General features: G+C 31.9%; 2 protein-coding genes across 3 annotated transcripts; both read left to right on the top strand.

Moving 5' to 3' along the window:
* The first annotated feature begins 9,965 nt into the window (after positions 1 to 9,965).
* On the top strand, positions 9,966 to 13,055 carry LOC146904461 (putative FCP1 homology domain-containing protein C1271.03c). Its single transcript, XM_085722630.1, has 7 exons — positions 9,966 to 10,031; positions 10,252 to 10,512; positions 10,912 to 10,993; positions 11,086 to 11,152; positions 11,852 to 12,037; positions 12,155 to 12,215; positions 12,601 to 13,055. Exons 2-7 carry the CDS (start codon positions 10,257 to 10,259, stop codon positions 12,771 to 12,773), a joined length of 825 nt encoding a protein of 274 aa, XP_085578756.1. The 5' UTR covers positions 9,966 to 10,031; positions 10,252 to 10,256; the 3' UTR covers positions 12,774 to 13,055.
* A 4,891-nt stretch (positions 13,056 to 17,946) lies between these two features.
* Positions 17,947 to 20,838, top strand: LOC146904460 (putative FCP1 homology domain-containing protein C1271.03c). Of its 2 annotated transcripts, XM_085722632.1 has the most exons (7): positions 17,981 to 18,102; positions 18,330 to 18,581; positions 18,863 to 18,944; positions 19,047 to 19,113; positions 19,841 to 20,026; positions 20,135 to 20,195; positions 20,385 to 20,838. In XM_085722632.1, exons 2-7 carry the CDS (start codon positions 18,365 to 18,367, stop codon positions 20,579 to 20,581), a joined length of 810 nt encoding a protein of 269 aa, XP_085578758.1. In that variant the 5' UTR covers positions 17,981 to 18,102; positions 18,330 to 18,364; the 3' UTR covers positions 20,582 to 20,838. The 2 variants fall into 2 exon arrangements, with proteins under 2 accessions (XP_085578757.1, XP_085578758.1); XM_085722631.1 differs by having other exon boundaries at positions 17,947 to 18,581.
* Positions 20,839 to 20,893: the final 55 nt, after the last annotated feature.

The following is a 20,893-nucleotide window of genomic DNA, read 5'->3' as shown; positions in this document are numbered from 1 at the left end:
ATTTTGTCTATATACCAAAAAAAACTATATTTTTTTTACTAATATATAAAAACAAATGTTAATATATAAGATGATGTTTGATTTGTCTCAATAAATATTTTTAAAATATCAAATATTTATAATTTTTTATTATAAATAATTAAAGATATTAATGAGTAAAATTGTGCATTGTTATGTTTGAAGTGGTTAACTACGACATGTGTTTAGGAACGAAGAAAATATCATTTTTCAAAAAAATATTAAGAAATTTAATATATAAATATTATTTTGAAAATTAAAATTGTGAATTCAATTTCGCACTCCCTCTTCACATTTGAATTATATTTGGTTTGTTAGTAGTTTTTAAAGAAATGATTAGTTTCATTGATTTCAATAGTAAAATTAGTGATGACAGTCAGTCATGCACTATTTTTAGAGTCTTTTTCATGATATTTTTGAGTTCACAAGCAAGTTTAAGCAGCAAGAAGAGCAAGAAAAGCAAGAAAATTGGAAGACTTGGAATCCAGGAATCGCGGTACGATTTTCACCATCGTAATACGATTTTTGAAGTCAGAACGCATGTTTTTGAAGAAGCTTAATCGCAGTACGATTCAACCAATCGTGATACGATTTCAAAAAGGATCTGGAAGGAAATTAGGGTTTAATGGACTAATCGTGGTACGATTTATCTAATCGTAGTACGATTTTGGGCGAACAGAATTGCCTATTTAAACTGAAGTCAGTCTCAAGCAAAAGAGAAAAAGTGAGTCCAGGAAGCAATTCATAGTGGCATATATTTGAGTTGATAATACATGGAGGTGTCACTAGCATTAAGAAAACTAATTGGGCCTAAACAATAATAGGTCACGTGGAGAAATTGGGAAACAAACAACTTGTGCAAAAAGAAAGGAAGTAGGTTACTTGCATTAACCTATAAAAAGAAAGTTGCTGCACAGTAGGATTCACGTTTTGCTTTTGGAAGCCAATTCACGATTTGGAAAGGCAAGAGGCACGCATCGCGAGAGAGGAGGCCACACAATGGAATCACGTGTTGATATAAGGGAGCTACAAGCATAAAGGGAAGATAACAGGAAGGGAAAATAAAGCTCACAAATGGTTTCATGGTTAATTTTGTTTTCCTTTCTATTTATTTGTATCTTTATGTCTAGCTAATTTCCTCGAGATTAGGTCTGAGATGAATCTGATGTAACTCTGTTTGAACCATGTTGCTGTGAAACTCTGTTTATTGTGAATGACAATTTAGTTTTTATTCAATTCAATTGTTCTTAATGCTTTTTATATCCTGATCAAATATAAACATGATTTAGTGAGAATGAATGACTACTGACCATAGCTTTCTACTTAGACCTAATTGAATTGTTCTAATAAACATGGTTAGTCTAGGAATAGATAATCGTTTGTTAGTGATATTAGGTTAACGTGCTTAAACCTTCAAAGATTATTAGACCACCTAAGGAATTAGGGGCTGTAGTTTGAGAAGAGGGTCCTAACTCAAGGGATTGATTAGGACTATTTTGTTAACTATCGTGGAATTAGAAAATCATTCATAAGAATAGGTGCAGCATACCAATTAGGGGAACTCAGAGGATTCGAAAGACCTGATCTCATCTCTCCATATATTTTCCAAACAAATCTTTATTTTATGTTATTTAATTTTATGCAAATCAAATCTACTGCCTAGTGGCAAACAAAATATTTTACACATCCTAGATATTAACCTTATTGCTGAATTGAGATTAACACAGTCCTCGTGGGATCGATATTTTTACTACTTCGATGCATTTTTAGTACACTTGCTAAAAGTCTATCAAGTTTTTGGCGCCGTTGCCGGGGACTGTTAAGTCATTTCAGTTTGGCAATTTTGTTTTTATTTAGGATTTCAGTCATTTATATTTTTGTATATATATATTAAAAAAAAAAATATTATGCTCTTTGTTTTCTTTTCATTGTACTGTGCTACTGAAAAGTTTATCCAAGTTTTGCAGCTATGATAGACAGGGTACTCCTCTATGACACAGAAGAGATTGCTAAGTTGCAGTATGAAAAATATATGCTATCTTTTAAGATCAAAATTTTGGACAACAAAATCTCGAGTTGTGGTCATTATGAGGCGAATCAACCAGGTAGTGATGGTGAAGGAAAGAAAGAGGTGATCAACATCGATTACAATACTCAACTTCAGAATATTTTAGATGATTTCTTGGTGTCAAATCAAGTTTTATTTGAAAAGTTTGATGTTCAGTGTGGTGATCTTGTTGAGAAAGCACATGAGTCTCAGAGGAAGCTGGTTCAGATGGAGATTGAGTGTCACAAGGTTGTGGTGGAAGAAAATCCAAAAGTGAGGAGTGCTGACATTTTCCCGAAGTCTGAACAAACAGGGGTTAAAGAAATCACTCATGTGCAAATGGATAGACGTCCTTCTCTAAGGTGGGAGAACTTAAATTCCAAAGGTTTAGCTGTGAGCGCATGGGAGCATCTACTTCTTTGTTACAAATACATGGAATTCCTACCAAACAAGAGGAAGAAGAAGGATGATGTGTTCTTTCTGACATATTTGCCACCCTAACAGTGGTTGAAGCGTCAAGCTCAATGACGTAAAAGAAAGCGCTTGGTGGGAGGCAACCCATCCTTTTTATTATGTCTTTATTTTCAGTATTTTATTTTTATTGTTGAGTCAGACAATTGTCAGTATGTTTGAATAACTCAGTGGTATCCCCCTGTTATGTGATTGAATCTGAACTTGTTTATTATTGATGAATTTGCTTGTTTGTTGACTTTTTACAGTTTAGTAACAAATATTTGTTCAAGTGGTATTCCAAAAGTTCAAAAGGAGGAGTGACTTGGTATTTCAAAGGCGAAGTGTACGGCATTAAAGATAGGTAGTCACAACTCCCAGATATCTAAACTGTAAGGATTCATGGCCAAATTTTATTTTTCCAATTTACTTATATAGAGTGTTCCATGCATTTACATTTCTAGAACTTGCGATTTTTCTCTACTGTTGATTGATCTTTGTCATTAGCACACTGAGGCAAAAGTGCTTGGTCCTGTGAGCCTTTTGAAGCCTACCCTGATTTTAATTGTATATATTATCCATTTCTTAGCCAATTTGAGCCGGTAAGATTAGAACTTTTTGTTCGGTGACAAACTACATTACAAGCCTAGAGACTTTTAGGATTTGTCCCTTAATGTATTTTCTGAGTTAAGGCATTGTAGTATGTTGCTAATGATTAAGTTTGGGGTTGCTATTGGAATTTGCAACCAATTAATTGTTGTTTCATAAGGTGAATGAATGAAGGATTGAATATTGTACTTTAACTTCCGTAGGAATGCCTAACTCAAATTTTGTGTAGCCTACTTATCCAAATATTATCCCACCTTCACCTAAGCCCCGTTATAACCCTTAAAGACCTCAAAAGTGTGTATTGACATTGATTTTGATTGACGTTTAGAAACTTTTCAAGCGTATGGTAATATGTAGATTGCATGTCGACTGTGAACCCTATTCAAATTGTTGCGTGGAGTTGTGAATTGGTGGTTGCTAACAAGTCAAACTAGCTCATCTTTAGCTAGTAAGGTGTTGAACTTTTGGGTACTATCGCTTGATCAGGTAATTGTTATTTTACTGTCGATTGTCAATATTGCAAGTAGATTCCTTGAGGACAAGGAATGGTTTAAGTTTGGGGTTGTGATGACAGTCAGTCATGCACTATTTTTAGAGTCTTTTTCATGATATTTTTGAGTTCACAAGCAAGTTTAAGCAGCAAGAAGAGCAAGAAAAGCAAGAAAATTGGAAGACTTGGAATCCAGGAATCGCGGTACGATTTTCACCATCGTAATACGATTTTTGAAGTCAGAACGCATGTTTTTGAAGAAGCTTAATCGCAGTACGATTCAACCAATCGTGATACGATTTCAAAAAGGATCTGGAAGGAAATTAGGGTTTAATGGACTAATCGTGGTACGATTTATCTAATCGTAGTACGATTTTGGGCGAACAGAATTGCCTATTTAAACTGAAGTCAGTCTCAAGCAAAAGAGAAAAAGTGAGTCCAGGAAGCAATTCATAGTGGCATATATTTGAGTTGATAATACATGGAGGTGTCACTAGCATTAAGAAAACTAATTGGGCCTAAACAATAATAGGTCACGTGGAGAAATTGGGAAACAAACAACTTGTGCAAAAAGAAAGGAAGTAGGTTACTTGCATTAACCTATAAAAAGAAAGTTGCTGCACAGTAGGATTCACGTTTTGCTTTTGGAAGCCAATTCACGATTTGGAAAGGCAAGAGGCACGCATCGCGAGAGAGGAGGCCACACAATGGAATCACGTGTTGATATAAGGGAGCTACAAGCATAAAGGGAAGATAACAGGAAGGGAAAATAAAGCTCACAAATGGTTTCATGGTTAATTTTGTTTTCCTTTCTATTTATTTGTATCTTTATGTCTAGCTAATTTCCTCGAGATTAGGTCTGAGATGAATCTGATGTAACTCTGTTTGAACCATGTTGCTGTGAAACTCTGTTTATTGTGAATGACAATTTAGTTTTTATTCAATTCAATTGTTCTTAATGCTTTTTATATCCTGATCAAATATAAACATGATTTAGTGAGAATGAATGACTACTGACCATAGCTTTCTACTTAGACCTAATTGAATTGTTCTAATAAACATGGTTAGTCTAGGAATAGATAATCGTTTGTTAGTGATATTAGGTTAACGTGCTTAAACCTTCAAAGATTATTAGACCACCTAAGGAATTAGGGGCTGTAGTTTGAGAAGAGGGTCCTAACTCAAGGGATTGATTAGGACTATTTTGTTAACTATCGTGGAATTAGAAAATCATTCATAAGAATAGGTGCAGCATACCAATTAGGGGAACTCAGAGGATTCGAAAGACCTGATCTCATCTCTCCATATATTTTCCAAACAAATCTTTATTTTATGTTATTTAATTTTATGCAAATCAAATCTACTGCCTAGTGGCAAACAAAATATTTTACACATCCTAGATATTAACCTTATTGCTGAATTGAGATTAACACAGTCCTCGTGGGATCGATATTTTTACTACTTCGATGCATTTTTAGTACACTTGCTAAAAGTCTATCAATTAGTATCGTTAAATAAACCACTCTTATAAATTGTAATTAATCAAATAATTAGGTGAAATTTTATAAATAAGAGTATATTAGTAGAAAAAATAATATGCAAGGTCTGGGGTTCGAACCCCGGCCACTACCAAAAAATATCAGTAGAAAAAATAATAAATGTTACATCTTCCACCGCTTTCGGTCACTATTATATGTAAAAATCAATATTTTAGATTTATTAATTAACTAGATTTTTGACCCATGCTCCGCTCGGGTTTATAGTAAAGGGATTGACATACGAATAATAAAATGCAATATATAATAGGTAATGGTGAAAAAATAACACGTGATAATCCATAGTGGACAAAATAAAACACTTCATCAAATGTATGACATCTGAAAATATTATAAAAGAAAATTCGGTAATCCTATCAATAATTCAGGTATATATAACCAAGTTTACATGGAAATTAGGGTAGCCGAAAAAAAGTATAAAATAGAAGGCATCAAACGTGATCATTGATATGCACATAGTTTCTAGAACAAACGTGCATCATCAAATAAGTGTAGAAAATATTTTCTTCAAAAAAAAAGGCAAGAGGATAGGAATGAAATTGGTGCGATGCATTTTTTAGATGGAATTTGTTAGGTTAAATAATTGCAAACCTAATAAAGCAAATGAGCGGGAAAAAATTAGGTTAAATTGCTGCAGACGTAACAAAATTAATAAATAAGGATATGCACATAGTTTCTAGAACAAACGTGCATCATCAAATAAGTGTAGAAAATATTTTCTTCAAAAAAAAAAAAAAAGGCAAGAGGATAGGAATGAAATTGGTGCGATGCATTTTTTAGATGGAATTTGTTAGGTTAAATAATTGCAAACCTAATAAAGCAAATGAGCGGGAAAAAATTAGGTTAAATTGCTGCAGACGTAACAAAATTAATAAATAAGGATATGCACATAGTTTCTAGAACAAACGTGCATCATCAAATAAGTGTAGAAAATATTTTCTTCAAAAAAAAAAAAAAAGGCAAGAGGATAGGAATGAAATTGGTGCGATGCATTTTTTAGATGGAATTTGTTAGGTTAAATAATTGCAAACCTAATAAAGCAAATGAGCGGGAAAAAATTAGGTTAAATTGCTGCAGACGTAACAAAATTAATAAATAAGGATAAGGATTAGGTAGAAAATATTTGCTAAAAAAAAAAGGCAAGAGGATAAGAATAAAATTGGGGCGATGCATTTTTTTAGATGGAATTTGTTAGTTTAAATAATTGCAAACCTAAAAGTGTAGAAAATATTTGCTTAAAAAAAAAAGGCAAGAGGATAGGAATGAAATTGGTGCGATGCATTTTTTTTAGATGCAATTTGTTAGGTTAAATAATTGCAAACCTAATTTGCAAATGAGCGGGAAAAATTAGGTTAAGTTGCTGCAGACTTAACAAAATTAATAAATAAGGATTAATGCATCTATACCATATATAAAGAAAACTATCCCTTTAAGCACTTTTGGGTTGAATTTTTCTTTCCAAAAATACCCTCAATTTTCAATACAAATAACACATGTAATAAATAGATAAAAAAAAATTTAAATATTAAAACAAATGTAACAAACACAATATGAATAAATATTTTTTTTGTTTTTTTTCTACCTTTATCATTTAAAAAGTGTAACAAACTAGATAATATATTTATACTTACTTTTTCATCATTCCAATTATACCCTAAAACAACTTTTTCTATAATAGAATTGTTTTTAGTGCCATTAAAAAAAGAATTTAGATTATATTTTTTTGTTATATTGTATTATTGTTGGAATAAATTTTTTTTTTGTTTTTTTTCTACCTTTATCATTTAAAAAGTGTAACAAACTAGATAATATATTTATACTTACTTTTTCATCATTCAAATTATACCCTTAAACAACTTTTTCTATAATAGAATTGTTTTTGGTGTCATTAAAAAAAGAATTTAGATTATATTTTTTTGTTATATTGTATTATTGTCGGTGTCGTTGAAATAGATAGTGATTGTTAGTTTGATGTTTTGTCGTTAGATAATCATGGTTAATTTGCCTTGATTTTTTATAACTTAAAAGCAACAAACATTTATATATTTTTTTAATTTTAATCAATATCAAAATTACATAAAAAAAACACCGTTCATAATTTTCAAACGTTAGCGCAATAAATAGAACACGTGCTCGTCTTTCTGCCATCTTATCTTATTTACTAAAGCTTAACCCGTAAAGCTAACCCTAAACCTAATTTTTTCCCCCCATTTTTTCCTCCACTTTTCTAAGCCATTGGATCTTGCGCATTTAGCCGCCATTCAATTTTAGCCATTGATCATCTTACTTAATTAATGTCAGCCGAATATTGTTATCAAGTTTGCTATAATTTTGGCCAGCCGAATCCTTATTATTTTTTTTTGAATTCCTATCCTCCTTTTTTTTATTCCTATCCTCCTTTTTTTTCGAATCTTTTTTTTTTTTGAATTCCTATCCTCCGTTTTTTTTATTCCTATCCTCCTTTTGGCCAGCCGAATCCTTATTATTTTTTTTTTGAATTCCTATCCTCCTTTTTTTTTTAAGAAAATATTTTCTACACTTTTAGGTTTGCAATTATTTAACATAACAAATTTCATCTAAAAAAATGCATCGCACCAATTTTATTCCTATACTCTTGCCTTTTTTTTATGAAGCAAATATTTTCTACCCTAATTTCCATGTAAACTTGGTTATCTTACTTACTAAAGCTTATCCCCTAAAGCTATCATCTTAATTACTAAAGCTTAACCCTTCAAGCTATTGTTGCCCTAATAATTTTCCCCCATTTTTCCCTCCACTTTTCTGAGCCATTGGATCTTGCACATTTAGGCGCCATTCAATTTTAGCCATTGATCATCTTACTTAATGCCAGCCGAATTTTGTTACCAAGTTTGCTATAATTTTGGCAAGCCGAATCCTTATTTTTTAACCTAACAAATTTCATTCATATCCTCCTTTTTTTTTTTTGAATCAAATATTTTCTACACTTTTAGGTTTGCAATTATTTAACATAACAAATTTCATCTAAAAAAATGCATCGCACCAATTTCACGCCCACCAATTTCATGCCTTTTTTGTCCTTATTTATTAATTTTATTAGGTCTGCAGCAACTTAACCTAATAACTTCCCTCTAAAATTCTGCATTAGATTAGCAACAATTTAACCTAACAAATTCCATCTAAAATGTAGCGCACCAATTTAAACTAACAAATTCCTTCTAAAATGCAGCAATCCCTAATATTTCTCATCGCTGATAAGCTTTTTATTCATATCCTGTTGTGTCATCGTTTGTATATATCTATTGTTTCTGTAGACTTTCTTTTTTTTGACAAGTTGTTGTACACTTATTAATTATTTTTTTTTGTTACAATTATTAATGATATATTTGTACTATATTTATAAACAATAGAGGATTTTAGGCTGACTTTTGTTATTCAAACTATACCTTAAACAATTTTGTTTGTTACATTTGAAATTCATAAATATTTATGCTTATAATTTTAATCTATATAAACTTTTTTATATAAAATATCGTTCATAATCTATATGTGTTAGCATCATAAAAAAAACGAAAAGACGGCTATGTGAATGCCCGTCTTTCCACACGTTGACATAATGTAAATCAATATTTTTCTAAATTAAAAATAAATCAAATTATTACGTGGTATATCCCGTGAAAATAAACCTATCACATCCCTCCCTAAAAACAAAATAAACAAAAAACTCTCACATTCCTTAAAAAAAAAAAAACTATCACATGCTTGAAAAATTCTATAAAAATCCTAACGAATCTTTTTCATTTTTATAAAGGAACGAATATCTTAATATTTATATATATATATATATATATATATATATATATATATATATATAAATGTTAGATATTCTCCAATCAACCTTAATTAACCCTAATCACGCCCTTTTTGGCTGGTCTAAATATATTTTTTTTTAAAATTGTTTTGCAAGGAATTGAACCAACTACCCATAACAACACCTTAGAGCTTTTACAACTAGACCACTAACATTTTTATTGAAATATAGTTGCTTCTAAAATGGATATGTAATCTTAAAGGCCTTTTTTTTAAGCCACTAACACTCATTTTTATTGTGTTTATTTTCATGTTTGATTAATTTCACATAATTTAATTTATGACTTTTATTCCATGTTCATTTTTGTTGATACAAACTAATGTTATAATTTTCTTTTTTGAGATTTTGCATGTCGATCACTCTCAAACATCGCTTAGTTTCATTGTTTCTATTACTTTGAATGTAACTCTAAAATTAATAATATAGTCCCTTTGATGTTTATATAAGAAACTCTACAAAACCCGTACATCGTACGGGTTAGAGTCTAGTTGTGATATAATGAAAACCATATACATCATCAATTGAATGAATTTATTAGATTTTTGTTTATAATAGTGATCAAAATCTGTACTATTGTACTCCCTCCGATCTCATTTATAAGCAAATTTTGACTTTTTAGATTCCTTCATTCAATAAATGATGTATGTGGTCTATATTATATATCACATTCATCATTTATTCAATAAACCTAGAAAGTGAATATTTGCTTATAAATGAGACTACACGTTAAACTTTTTCGATCAATCTACACGGTTGGCAAAAACCTTAAATTACTTACCGACACGACAGTAGAGTTTTCTGTTTCGGTCAAAATAACTGCCCCAACTTCCAAAATCCGATAAACCTGAAGGGTCAAGGGTCAACGCTATATCTTTTTATTTTATTTTTTATTTTATTTTATTTTATAACTTTTCTATATATATTCCTTTCCTTTGTGTTCAAGTCATCATAAAGTAGAAAACTCAAAACACTCTTTCTTTTTGTTCGAGAGAAACTCAAACACTTCTTCAGGTATGTTACATTCAAATTTCTTCAATTCTGTTTTCTCTCTTTTTGATTAGTTCTCATGTTTTTGCTCTTGTTCGTATCACAGACTTGTTAGAATTATCGTATTAATTATTATACTTGTTTTTGTTATATAGATTATTATTATTTTTTGTTATGTAATATGATTATGTTACTTTAATTTTTATATTATGTATGATATGATTATTATGATTTTCATATATAGATTAAATGAAGAAGATGGTTTTTGGTGAAGCAAAGGTAGAAGAAGATACTATTGCTGAAGAAATCATAACAAAATTATCTGTTACTGATGAAAAAGAGGAAAAGGAAAATAATTTGTGTATTTCTTCAATTGAAATATTATCAGTTGGATTTTTGAAGAAGAAGAAGCTTATTGTTCTTGATTTAAATGGACTTCTTGCTGATATTGTTTTTCCACATCCAAGGCATGTTAAACCAGATGCATTCATAGCCATGAAAGCATGTGAGAAAAAGCTGTTTTAATTTAATTTATTATTTTTATTATTATTATTACTGCTTTTTCAATGAATTAAGCATTTAATTTTGATAGGTGTAACTGTCACAAATCACACCAATCTTATGTTTGAATTTGAAAGTAGTTACGATTAAAGTAAAATAATTTTAACTATGAAACACATACATTAGATATGACATTGTAATTTGTAATCATATGAGTCCCATGTTGTGTCGAAAATCGGACACACCTTCAGTTTGGATTGTCGGTGCTACATAGGTTTTTAATGATCTGACAAGTACAATTGATTGACAGCATAAAATTTCCTTACTCATTGATTGTGTATATGAATTGGATTTATGTATTAATCTATTTTCTAATGATTGGTTTGCGCTTTGTTTTCCTCAGTATTCGAGAGGCCTTTTTATCACGAGTTTCTGAACTTCTGCTTTGAGAGATTTGAAGTGGCTGTGTGGTCTTCAAGATTGAAGTAATCTTAAACTTGACAGCTTTGTCTTTCAGTTTGTAGACAATTAGTTATTAGGCGCTACTTCTTGACTCGTCTGTTTTATAATTTTTTAGGAGAAATGTTGACAGTGTTATTGATTATTTGATGGGAGACATGAAACAAAGGTTGATTTTCTGTTGGGTAAGTACTGCTTTGAGTATCAATTATATTTCATTTTCAATTAGATTGTTCTCTAGAGTAATAGAGAATCTGTTTCTGTTAGATTTGGCATAAATCATATGGTATATGTTTAATTAAATCTGGTGAGATTTTGAGATGCCATGTTTAGTTGTGTAATCTTTTCATTGTATTAGGGATTATTTGCATCTTTCGTTTCAATTTTAGCAGTATCATGGTTTCTGTTACACTATGAGCCTTTATATTGCGGAAAAATGTGGCTGATGCAATTGAAATAACTGCTGTGATGCCGTTACAAAGATCTCAAATTCGGTTATACTACGTCTGCAATTTAAAGCCATATAAGCGTTGTATAGCTAGTTCGGTAGGAAACTAGTTTAATATAAAGACACATCAACTTGGGCTGCTGCAGAAATCTGTACATTATGTAATACTATATTATCAATCCAGATTGTCTGCAGTCACTACAGTTGATAAATATGGAATCTTAGAGGAAGTACGAACAGTTTGTGTTTTGAACTTTGAAATCTGATTTATAATACAACTTAAAATCGTGACCATCCGATCTTTGACATATGGCCGAAACTACCACAGTAGGAAATGCTGACAGCAAATCATGATAGGACATGTTAATTTTTTTTATCGATTTATGATTGCATTGCTTTTAGCATAATTGGTCTCATTCTACATATTCTTTGACAGGACATGTCACATTGTACTGAAACAGCTTTCAAAACTCTCGAGAACAAGCGCAAGCCACTGGTTTTTAAGGATCTAAGGAAAATTTGGGACAAGTATGATCCAAATCTTCCTTGGGAGAGGGGATATTACAATGAGTCAAACACATTGCTGCTGGATGATTCTCCGTACAAGGCGCTGCTTAATCCTGTAAATAAACTAACACTGTCTTTACATTTATTTTTTTCATTTATCAAGCTTATTTTCAGCCATCACATATTGTGACATGGCTTAACCTATGGTCAACGTGTTGATGAATTATTGCAGCCGTACAACTCAATCTTTCCGCATACATTCAGTTATGAGAATCAGAATGACAATTCATTAGGTATGGTACAAAATGATCTACGTATATTTGTAAACTCGGAAGGTTTTGCTTGATTATTGTCCCTTCCTCAATTGCTCTTTTACCTATTAAACAGTGTTTTATATGTAGCTTTCTTTTAAGATTTGGCTATAATCTCATATTTTTTAGCAATAAGTGAAGGTAAGCAAATAGTAACATCAACATGGTAAACGCTTATTTGAGCTTATCAACCGACATAACCACTTGCGAGACCTGTGATAGCTTACTAAAAAAGCTTATGACATGTGTTTTGAGCTTTTTTTTTCATAAACTCTCCAGAATAACTTATGAAAACATCTAACACTTTCTATTCATGCTTTCCAAAACTTATGCTATGCATTATAATAACAAAAATGTTTTTCGTCAGCTGCTGATGGCGATTTACGACAATATCTGGATGGACTGGCAACTGCTGAAAATATGGTGAAGTATGTAGAGCAACATCCATTTGGTCAAGAACGTATCACTGAAACAAGTGAATCTTGGGACTTCTACCTCAATGTTATCAATAGTCTTTCTGTTTGTCAACCTGAAAAGTGAAATATGGTTTCTTTCAGTTGTAATATGATCAATTTAGTTAGTCTGCTATGCTAAACTGCTAGAATTCTTCATTTTTGCATGCTCCTAATGAGTATGGTTTTTCTCTTTTCGGATTTGTTATACAAGGGTTGAAGAATTTTGAAAAGAAATCTTGTTTGTTGAAATTATGAAGAAAGTTTGAAAAGAATCTTGTTTGTTGAAATTTTGCAGAAAGTTTGTAAAATGAATTTGAAAGATTTGTTGTGTGATTACATATTTATATATAATCTTACATTAAACTGCTATCCAGATGTGGTGAAAATTTTTTTTGACGTATTTAGTATTGAGTATTGACACATCAAATTGAAGGTGTATTCGGTATCTGACATGTGTTAGTTTTTTTTTTTTTTTTTGAGGGAGACATGTGTTAGTGTTGGATATTGCCAAACTTGTGATACATATAGTTACATTAAATTAATTCTATTTTTAAAAATCATTAACTTTGTTTACATGTTAATATCATGTTTGATGTTCATTTCTAGGTAGGTACTTTATGACGAAAGGCTAGTTTTTTTTTTTTTTTTTTTTTTTTTTTTTTTTTTTTCTTCTTTCTGGTAAAGACTTAAATGCTATTTCTAATAAATGGGAAACATTAAATGGATTTGAAGAAATGTTTTTCAAAGTTGTGTGTTCTCCATTTTCTCTAACATGATTGAGAAAAATATCGAGGTATGTATCGACGATTTCTTAGTTTTCGGTAAATTGTTTATCAGTGTTTGTTCCAGCTTGATGCTGTCCTAAAAAGGTGCACTAAAACTAATCTCATTTTAAATTGGAAAAAAATTGCCATTTTATGGTAACTGATGGTATAGTTTTGGGGCACACAATAAGAGGAAAAGGAATCCAGGTGGACCAAGCGAAGATAGAGGTTATGTAGAAACTTCTCCATCCTTTGAATGTTAAAGGAGTTAGGAGTTTCTTGGCGCATGCTGGTTTTTATCGGCGATTTATTAAAGACTTTTCAAAAATTGCTAAGTCCCTATGTAACCTCTTAGTCAAAGAAAATGATTTTAATTTTGATTATGAATGTTTAGATTATTTATTTTTTATTAAAAACAAGTTGGTGACTGCGCCGATAATCATTGCTCCAAATTGGGATATTTCATTTGAAGTCATGTGTGATGCGAGTGATCATCCGGTTGGAGTAGTCCTTGGCCAACGCAAGCAGAAATTTTTCCATGCAATTTACTATGCAAGCAAGGTTTTGAATGAAAATCAAATTAATTATTCCACAACTGAAAAGGAATTACTTGCTATAATCTTTGCATTGGAAATTTTTTGATATTACCTAATTGACTCCAAAATCATTGTTTTTACAGATCATGCAGCTTTTAAATACTTGTTGACAATGTGATCAGTGCCAAAGAACATGTAATATATCTAAGAGGAATGAGATGCCCCATAATGGAATTTTAGAAATTGAACCTTTTGACTGTTGGAGCATTGACTTCATGGGACCTTTCCTATCCTCTTATATGCATCTTTTAAATACTTGTTGACAATGTGATCAGTGCCAAAGAACAGGTAATATCTCTAAGAGGAATGAGATGCCCCATAATGGAATTTTAGAAATTGAACCTTTTGACTGTTGGGGCATGGACTTCATCGGACCTTTCCCATCCTCTTATTCTTATTTGTATATCTTGGTGTGTGTTGACTATGTGACTAAGTGGGTTGAAACAATAACATGTGTTACTAATGATGCCAAAACTGTGGTTAACTTATTGAAAATACACATTTTCACTAGGATTAGAACCCCTAAAGTTTTCATATGTGATAGGGGAAGCACTTTTGCAATAACTATCTTGAAACTGTTTTAAAAAAAAATTGATGTCAAGCAAAAGTTGCAACTCCCTATCATCCTCAAACTAGTGGGTAAGTCGAGGTTTCAAACCACCAACTGAAGCAAATCTTAGAGAAGACAATTGCGTTTAGTAGGAAGGATTGGTATAGGAAATTAGACAACGCATTGTAGGCATATAGAACAACCTTCAAGACCTATATAGGGATATCCCCTTACCAGCTGGTCTATGGGAAGGCTTGCCATTTACCAATAGAGTTGGAACACAAAGCTTATTGGGCTATTAAGGCCCTAAATTTTGATCAAACTCTAGCTGGTAAGAAAAGACTCTTGAAACTGAATGAGTTAGAGGAAATGAGTCTGAGAGTTTATGAAAATGCGCTCATTCATAAAGAAAGAACAAAGAGATACCATGAAAAACACTTACTGTCTATGGAGTTTAACGTTGGGCAACTATATAATTCCACGTTGAATTTATTTCCTGGAAAGCTGAAGTCCAAGTGGTCAGGGCCGTTCGTGATCAAAAGTGTGTCACCTCATGGAGCTATGGAGTTGATGACTTCGAAAGGTGATAGGATTTTCAAGGTGAACGAACATAGAATCAAGCCATACTTGGGCGGAAAACTACCAAAGGAAAGGGTAGGACTTGTTCTTACTGACCTCTAAGAGTCTTTCGTTGTCAAGCTAGTGACGATAAAGAAGCGTTGGATGGGAGGCAACCTACCATTTACAATTTGCAGTTATTGTTTCTAATTTTTGTTGCTTTTAATAAAAAAATATATATTTTTGCTGAAAAAATTAGGGCAAGAATTTTTTTTCTAAGTGCGCAAGGCCAATCCTCTCTGCAACTAAAATCGTGACACAATAGCGTAATCGTGACATGATTTTAGAAGTTCAAAATTATAAAAAAAACTGGTAGTTGAGGAAACCGTGACACAGTTCCTCTTAATCGTGAAACGATTGGAGGATCAGTTTAAAATTCTTGACTGTTACAGCTCAAACCGTGACACGATTTCCCTAGTCTATAAATATGGCCCTTCACAACCCATTTTTCATAAATTAGAAACCTACTGTTACTCTATTAAATTTTGTCCAGACTTACAAACCCACAAAATTCAACCCTTTTTTTCACCAATTTCGCCATCACAACTCACCTCTCCACCACATATCATCCATAAATAAACCCACCTTTACATATCTACCTTTTTGCTACAATAAAATCTACCCTTTAATCTGCTGGTTTCTGTCGAAAGATAGTTATCTTCATCCTAAAACAGTTTTATCATCTTCTTCATAAGTAAATTCATGAATATGATAAACATTCAAGCATTTTCTGAAAAAAGATTGCACAACATGTACTAGAATTTCTAGTTTGATCATGCAAGCAACGTTTAAAAACTAGTCATATTGTTTACCAAAAACACCGGTAAACACTGTTGGAACAAAATGTGTTTAACAATGAACCTTAAAGAGTTTTGATGATAACAAGGTATTAAAAATTGTAAATTGGACTAGCTAATATTTGTTCAAGTGTACATGACCATAATTAAAAAGTTACATCATTTATTGGTTCTGAATGGGCAAATAAAGAGCAAAAGGAATCAACAAATTGAAGCTTAGTGCTCCTGAAGGCAACTCGCTCCTGAAGAGAAAAAGCGCTCCTGAAGCAAAGCTGCTCCTGAAGTTAGTAAAGTGCTTCTGAAGAATAGTGCTCCAGAAGAACAGTGCTCCTGAAGACAAGAGGTCCAGAAGCTACATCATCAAAAGCTGCGTTATCAGAAGCTGTATCATCAGAAGCTGCATCATCAGAAGCTGCCTCATCAGAAGTCATTTCACCAGAAGCTGAAGATCAACTGGATTTGCAAAGATTCAAGGATTGAAGAATCATCACTGCAAAAGCTGTCTATTGGATTCGAAAACACAACAAAAGATTAGTGGAATCTTGCAACGGTCATTTCAAAGGTGTTTGAAGACATGTGCTTGCAATTTTGGACGAAAGCGTTGACATTGTACTTTTGTACGAACTGTACAACCACCTTCTCCACTACTCTGTTTTGTGTCCACGCTACAAGACAAGAAAACAACTCCAGAATACGGCTTCGCCTGCATAGATGTTCCTTTGGATAAGGAATGGATTTCAAATTGGTTCTTCATAGGACAAAAACCAAATCAGGCAAAAGATCATTGGTGAAAGATCAAGCTTCAACAACGACTCTTTGATGTGCTGGCAATTTCACAACGTCTCTTTCACACCTCTATATAAAGGAGTGGAGACTTAGAGTTTTGGTAATGTTGAACGAAAGACTCACAACATTATTACAAGTGCCAAACCTCTGCTGAAATTGTTCTGCATTCACTTAGAATTTCTGTGTCTCAAAGTTTCATCTTAGAAATTCTTAAGTTATTGAGTCTGTACCTGATTTGTATTGTGAGCACCTCTGATTGTATATCAAGTGTTCAACCTTAAACAATTTTCTGTGTAATTTTGTTTAGTTAGAAGTCTCTTGCAGTTGTGCTTAAGCAGGGAAGTCTCTTGATTGTGTTCTTGAGCATAGGAAGACTCTTGCAAAGTGTGCTTGAGCAAAGGAAGTCTCTTGCAGGTGTGCTTGAGCAATTGTAATTAGATATTACTCTTAGTGAAATCTCCTTGGAAGTGCAAGGGGGACTGGACTACTTCCGGATTGTGGAAGGAACCAGTATAATTGCTTTGTGTCGTTCTTCTTCTCTCTCTCTGTTTTATTCCGCTGCGTGTAGATTCTGATTATCACTTCAGAAGCTGTTTCACTTAGCTTCTGATCAGTGTGTTCAGTTTTAGGAGAAACGAAGAATTTTTCAAAACACAATTCAACCCCCCTTCTTGTGTTTTTCTCACCTTCAAACACATATATAACCAAAATACAATTACAATACTATAATAAGTGTTATTCTTTCAAATGTACCCTTAAATTATTATTTTTCTTCAACTTTTGATATAACCAGTCATATTAGAAGCAATATTATTTTTTCAGATTAATTTAATAACTGATGCATCTGGACTTTATTATAAATCGAATACATCAATTATTCAATGAACATTAAAAAAGAATATTAACTTATAATAGTGACGGAAGAAAGTATATGTTTCCGGTGTTTAATTTTCAAGATAAGGTCAAATTCGAAAATATGGATATTTATCCAAAAAAGAAAATAAAAAATATGGATATTGTTTTTATAAATTAAATGCAGTCAAACTAACTTTTTTTTTAAAAGGGTGTGCATTTATTTTGTTGCTTAAATTACTTTTTTGTTTTTTTACCAGAAAATATTGATATTGTTTGAACTACTTCCTTGTAAGTAGGAGTATTTTCTGTTTCGGTCAAAAAATACCGAAAAACTGAAAACCCAAACGGTCAATGCTATATATTCATTTTAAAATTTTCTATTTATATTTATAATATTCCTTTCCTTTGTGTTCAAGTCATGAAGTAGAAAACTCAAACACATCTTCAGGTCTGTTCCATTCAAATTTCTTCAATTCTGTTTTCTTTTTCTTCTTGATTAGTACTCATGATTTTTCTCTTGTTCTTATCACACACTTGTTAGAATTATTGTATTACTTATTACACTTATTTTTGTTATATATATTATATATATTTTTTTCTTATGTAATATGATTATGTTACATTTATTTGAATACTATGTATGATATGATATGATTATGATGTTCATGTTTACAGAATTGATTTTGATATAGATAGATAAGAGGAAGAAAATGGTTTTTGGTGTAGCTAAGGTAGAAAAAGATACTATTGCTGAAAAAGTTACTGATAAAAAAGAAGAAGAGGAAAACAATTTGTGTATTTCTTCAATTGGAAGTTTGAAGAAGAAGAAGAAGCTTCTTGTTCTTGATTTAAATGGACTTCTTTGTGATATTGTTTTTCCACCTCCAAACCATGTCAAACCAGATGCAATCATAGCCGGGAAAGCATGTGAGAAAAATCTGTTTTATTATTTTTATTATTACTTTTTCATATGTTTGAATTTGAAAGTAGTTATGATTAAAGTAAAATAATTTTAACTATGAAACACTAGACATGACATTGTATCACATATTCACATGTTGTGTCGGAAACCAGACACATCTTTAGTTTGGAGTGTCGATGCCACATAGTTTTTAATGATCTGACGAGTACAATTGATTGACGGCATAGAATTGGATTTATGGATTAATCTATTTTCTAATGATTGGTTTGTGCTTTGTTTTCCTCAGTATTCGAGAGGCCTTTTTATCACGAGTTTCTGAACTTCTGCTTTGAGAGATTTGATGTGGCTGTGTGGTCTTCAAGAACGAAGTAATCTTAAACATTTATTTACTATTTGCTGCTTATTGATTCAACAGCTTTTTCTTTCACTTTGTATACTACTTATTGACTCATATTTTTGTAATTTTTTAGGAGAAATGTTGACAGTGTTATTGATTATTTGATGGGAGACATGAAACAAAGGTTGATTTTCTGTTGGGTAAGTACTCCTGAGCACTTCATCAATTTTATTTTATTTATAAAATGTCTCTAATTTTGAAATAGATTGTTCTGTAAACTAGAGAATTTGTTTTGGTAGATTTGGCATAAATTATACCGTTGTTTTTAACTATGTAATCTTTTCATTGTATTTTATACCGTTTTTAGTATTAGGGATTATCAAGCATTCAGATTTGCATTTTTAGTTCCATTTTTAGTGGTATCGTGGTTTTAATTTACCGTCGCGGTTACATTGCCAACCTTAATATTGCGGCAAAATGTGGAAAACTGTGGCCGATACAGTCAAAATAATTCCTGCAATGCCGTTGCAAAGATCTCAAAATCCACGATACTACTTCTGCATTACGGTTGAGGTCCGTGACTTAAAATCATATGTGGTATATATCTACTTCGATTGGAAACTAGTTTATAATGAAAATCGCATTAACGTAGATTGACTGCAGTAACTACAGTCGCTAAATAAGGATTGTTAGATGAAGTACGGACGGTCTGTGCTTTGAATTTTGAAATTTGATTTATCATACAACTTAAAATTTTAACCATCCGATCTTCGATATATGGCCGAGGCTACAACATTAGGAAATGCTGAGTGCAAATCACGACAGTGCATGTTTTTATCGATTTATGATTGCATTGCTTTTAGCATAATTGGTCTCTAGCGTATAACATTGGTCTAGTTCGTAAGGATTGCATTGATTCTTTGACAGGACATGTCACATTGTACTGAAACAGCTTTCAAAACTCTTGAGAACAAGCGCAAGCCAATAGTTTTTAAGGATTTAAGGATGATTTGGGACAAGTATGATCCTAATCTTCCTTGGGAGAAGGGATATTACAACGAGTCAAACACATTGCTGCTGGATGATTCTCCCTACAAGGCACTGCTTAATCCTGTAAATCAACTAACCCTTTATATTTTTTCATTTATCAAGCTTATTTTCGGTCATTAAACATTGTTATATGGCGTAACTTATGGTTGTTGTGTTGATGAATTATTGCAGCCACACAACTCAATCTTTCCGCATACATTCAGTTATGAGAATCAGAATGATAATTCATTAGGTATGGTACAAAATGATCTACGTATATTTGTAAACTTAGAAGGTTTTGCTTGATCATTGTCCCTTTTCAATTGCTCTTTTAAAATATGGCTATAATCTCACATCTTCTAGAAATAAATGAAGGTGAACAAATAGTAACATCGACATGGTATACTAAGGGTCTATTAATAACAATATGTTTTTTGGTCAGCTGCTGATGGCGATTTACGACAATATTTGGATGGACTGGCAACTGCTGAAGATATGGTGAAGTATGCAGAACAACATCCATTTGGTCAAGAACATATCACTCAAACCAGCGAATCTTGGGACTTCTACTTCAATGCTTTCCTTAGTCTTCATGCTTGTCAACCTAAAAAGAGAAAATATGGTTTCTTTCAGTTGTAATATGATCAATTTAGTTAGTCTTCTATGCTTATAAACTGCTAGAATTTTTCATTTTTGCAAGCTTGCATGCATGCTTGCAGATTTGATGCCCCTATTGAGTATGGTTTTTCTCTTTTCGGGTTTGTTGATCAAGGGTTGAAGAATATTGGAAAGAAATCTTGTTAGTTGAAATTTTGCAGAAAGTTTGACAAATGAATTTGCAAGATTTGTTGAGGCATAACATATTTATATATAATCTTACATTAAATTGCTACCTATATGTGATGTTAATGCAACTTAAGATTGTCAATATAAGTTTCTTTAGTGGAGAAA

Source organism: Medicago sativa, chromosome 7 (assembly GCF_051527215.1).
Source record: "Medicago sativa cultivar Bolivia chromosome 7, Bolivia_mono, whole genome shotgun sequence".
NCBI lineage: Eukaryota > Viridiplantae > Streptophyta > Magnoliopsida > Fabales > Fabaceae > Medicago > Medicago sativa.
This window is presented reverse-complemented; position numbering and strand designations above follow the sequence as displayed.

Excerpts from the sequence above, each read along its gene's own strand:
- LOC146904461 (XM_085722630.1), top strand. The coding sequence starts at position 10,257 with ATGAAGAAGATGGTTTTTGGTGAAGCAAAGGTAGAAGAAGATACTATT. Across the intron at positions 10,513-10,911 it reads ATTCATAGCCATGAAAGCAT|TATTCGAGAGGCCTTTTTAT; the intron begins GTGAGAAAAAGC and ends TGTTTTCCTCAG. Across the intron at positions 11,153-11,851 it reads AAAGGTTGATTTTCTGTTGG|GACATGTCACATTGTACTGA; the intron begins GTAAGTACTGCT and ends ATTCTTTGACAG.
- LOC146904460 (XM_085722631.1), top strand. The coding sequence starts at position 18,365 with ATGGTTTTTGGTGTAGCTAAGGTAGAAAAAGATACTATTGCTGAAAAA. Across the intron at positions 18,582-18,862 it reads AATCATAGCCGGGAAAGCAT|TATTCGAGAGGCCTTTTTAT; the intron begins GTGAGAAAAATC and ends TGTTTTCCTCAG. Across the intron at positions 20,196-20,384 it reads TCAGAATGATAATTCATTAG|CTGCTGATGGCGATTTACGA; the intron begins GTATGGTACAAA and ends TTTTTTGGTCAG.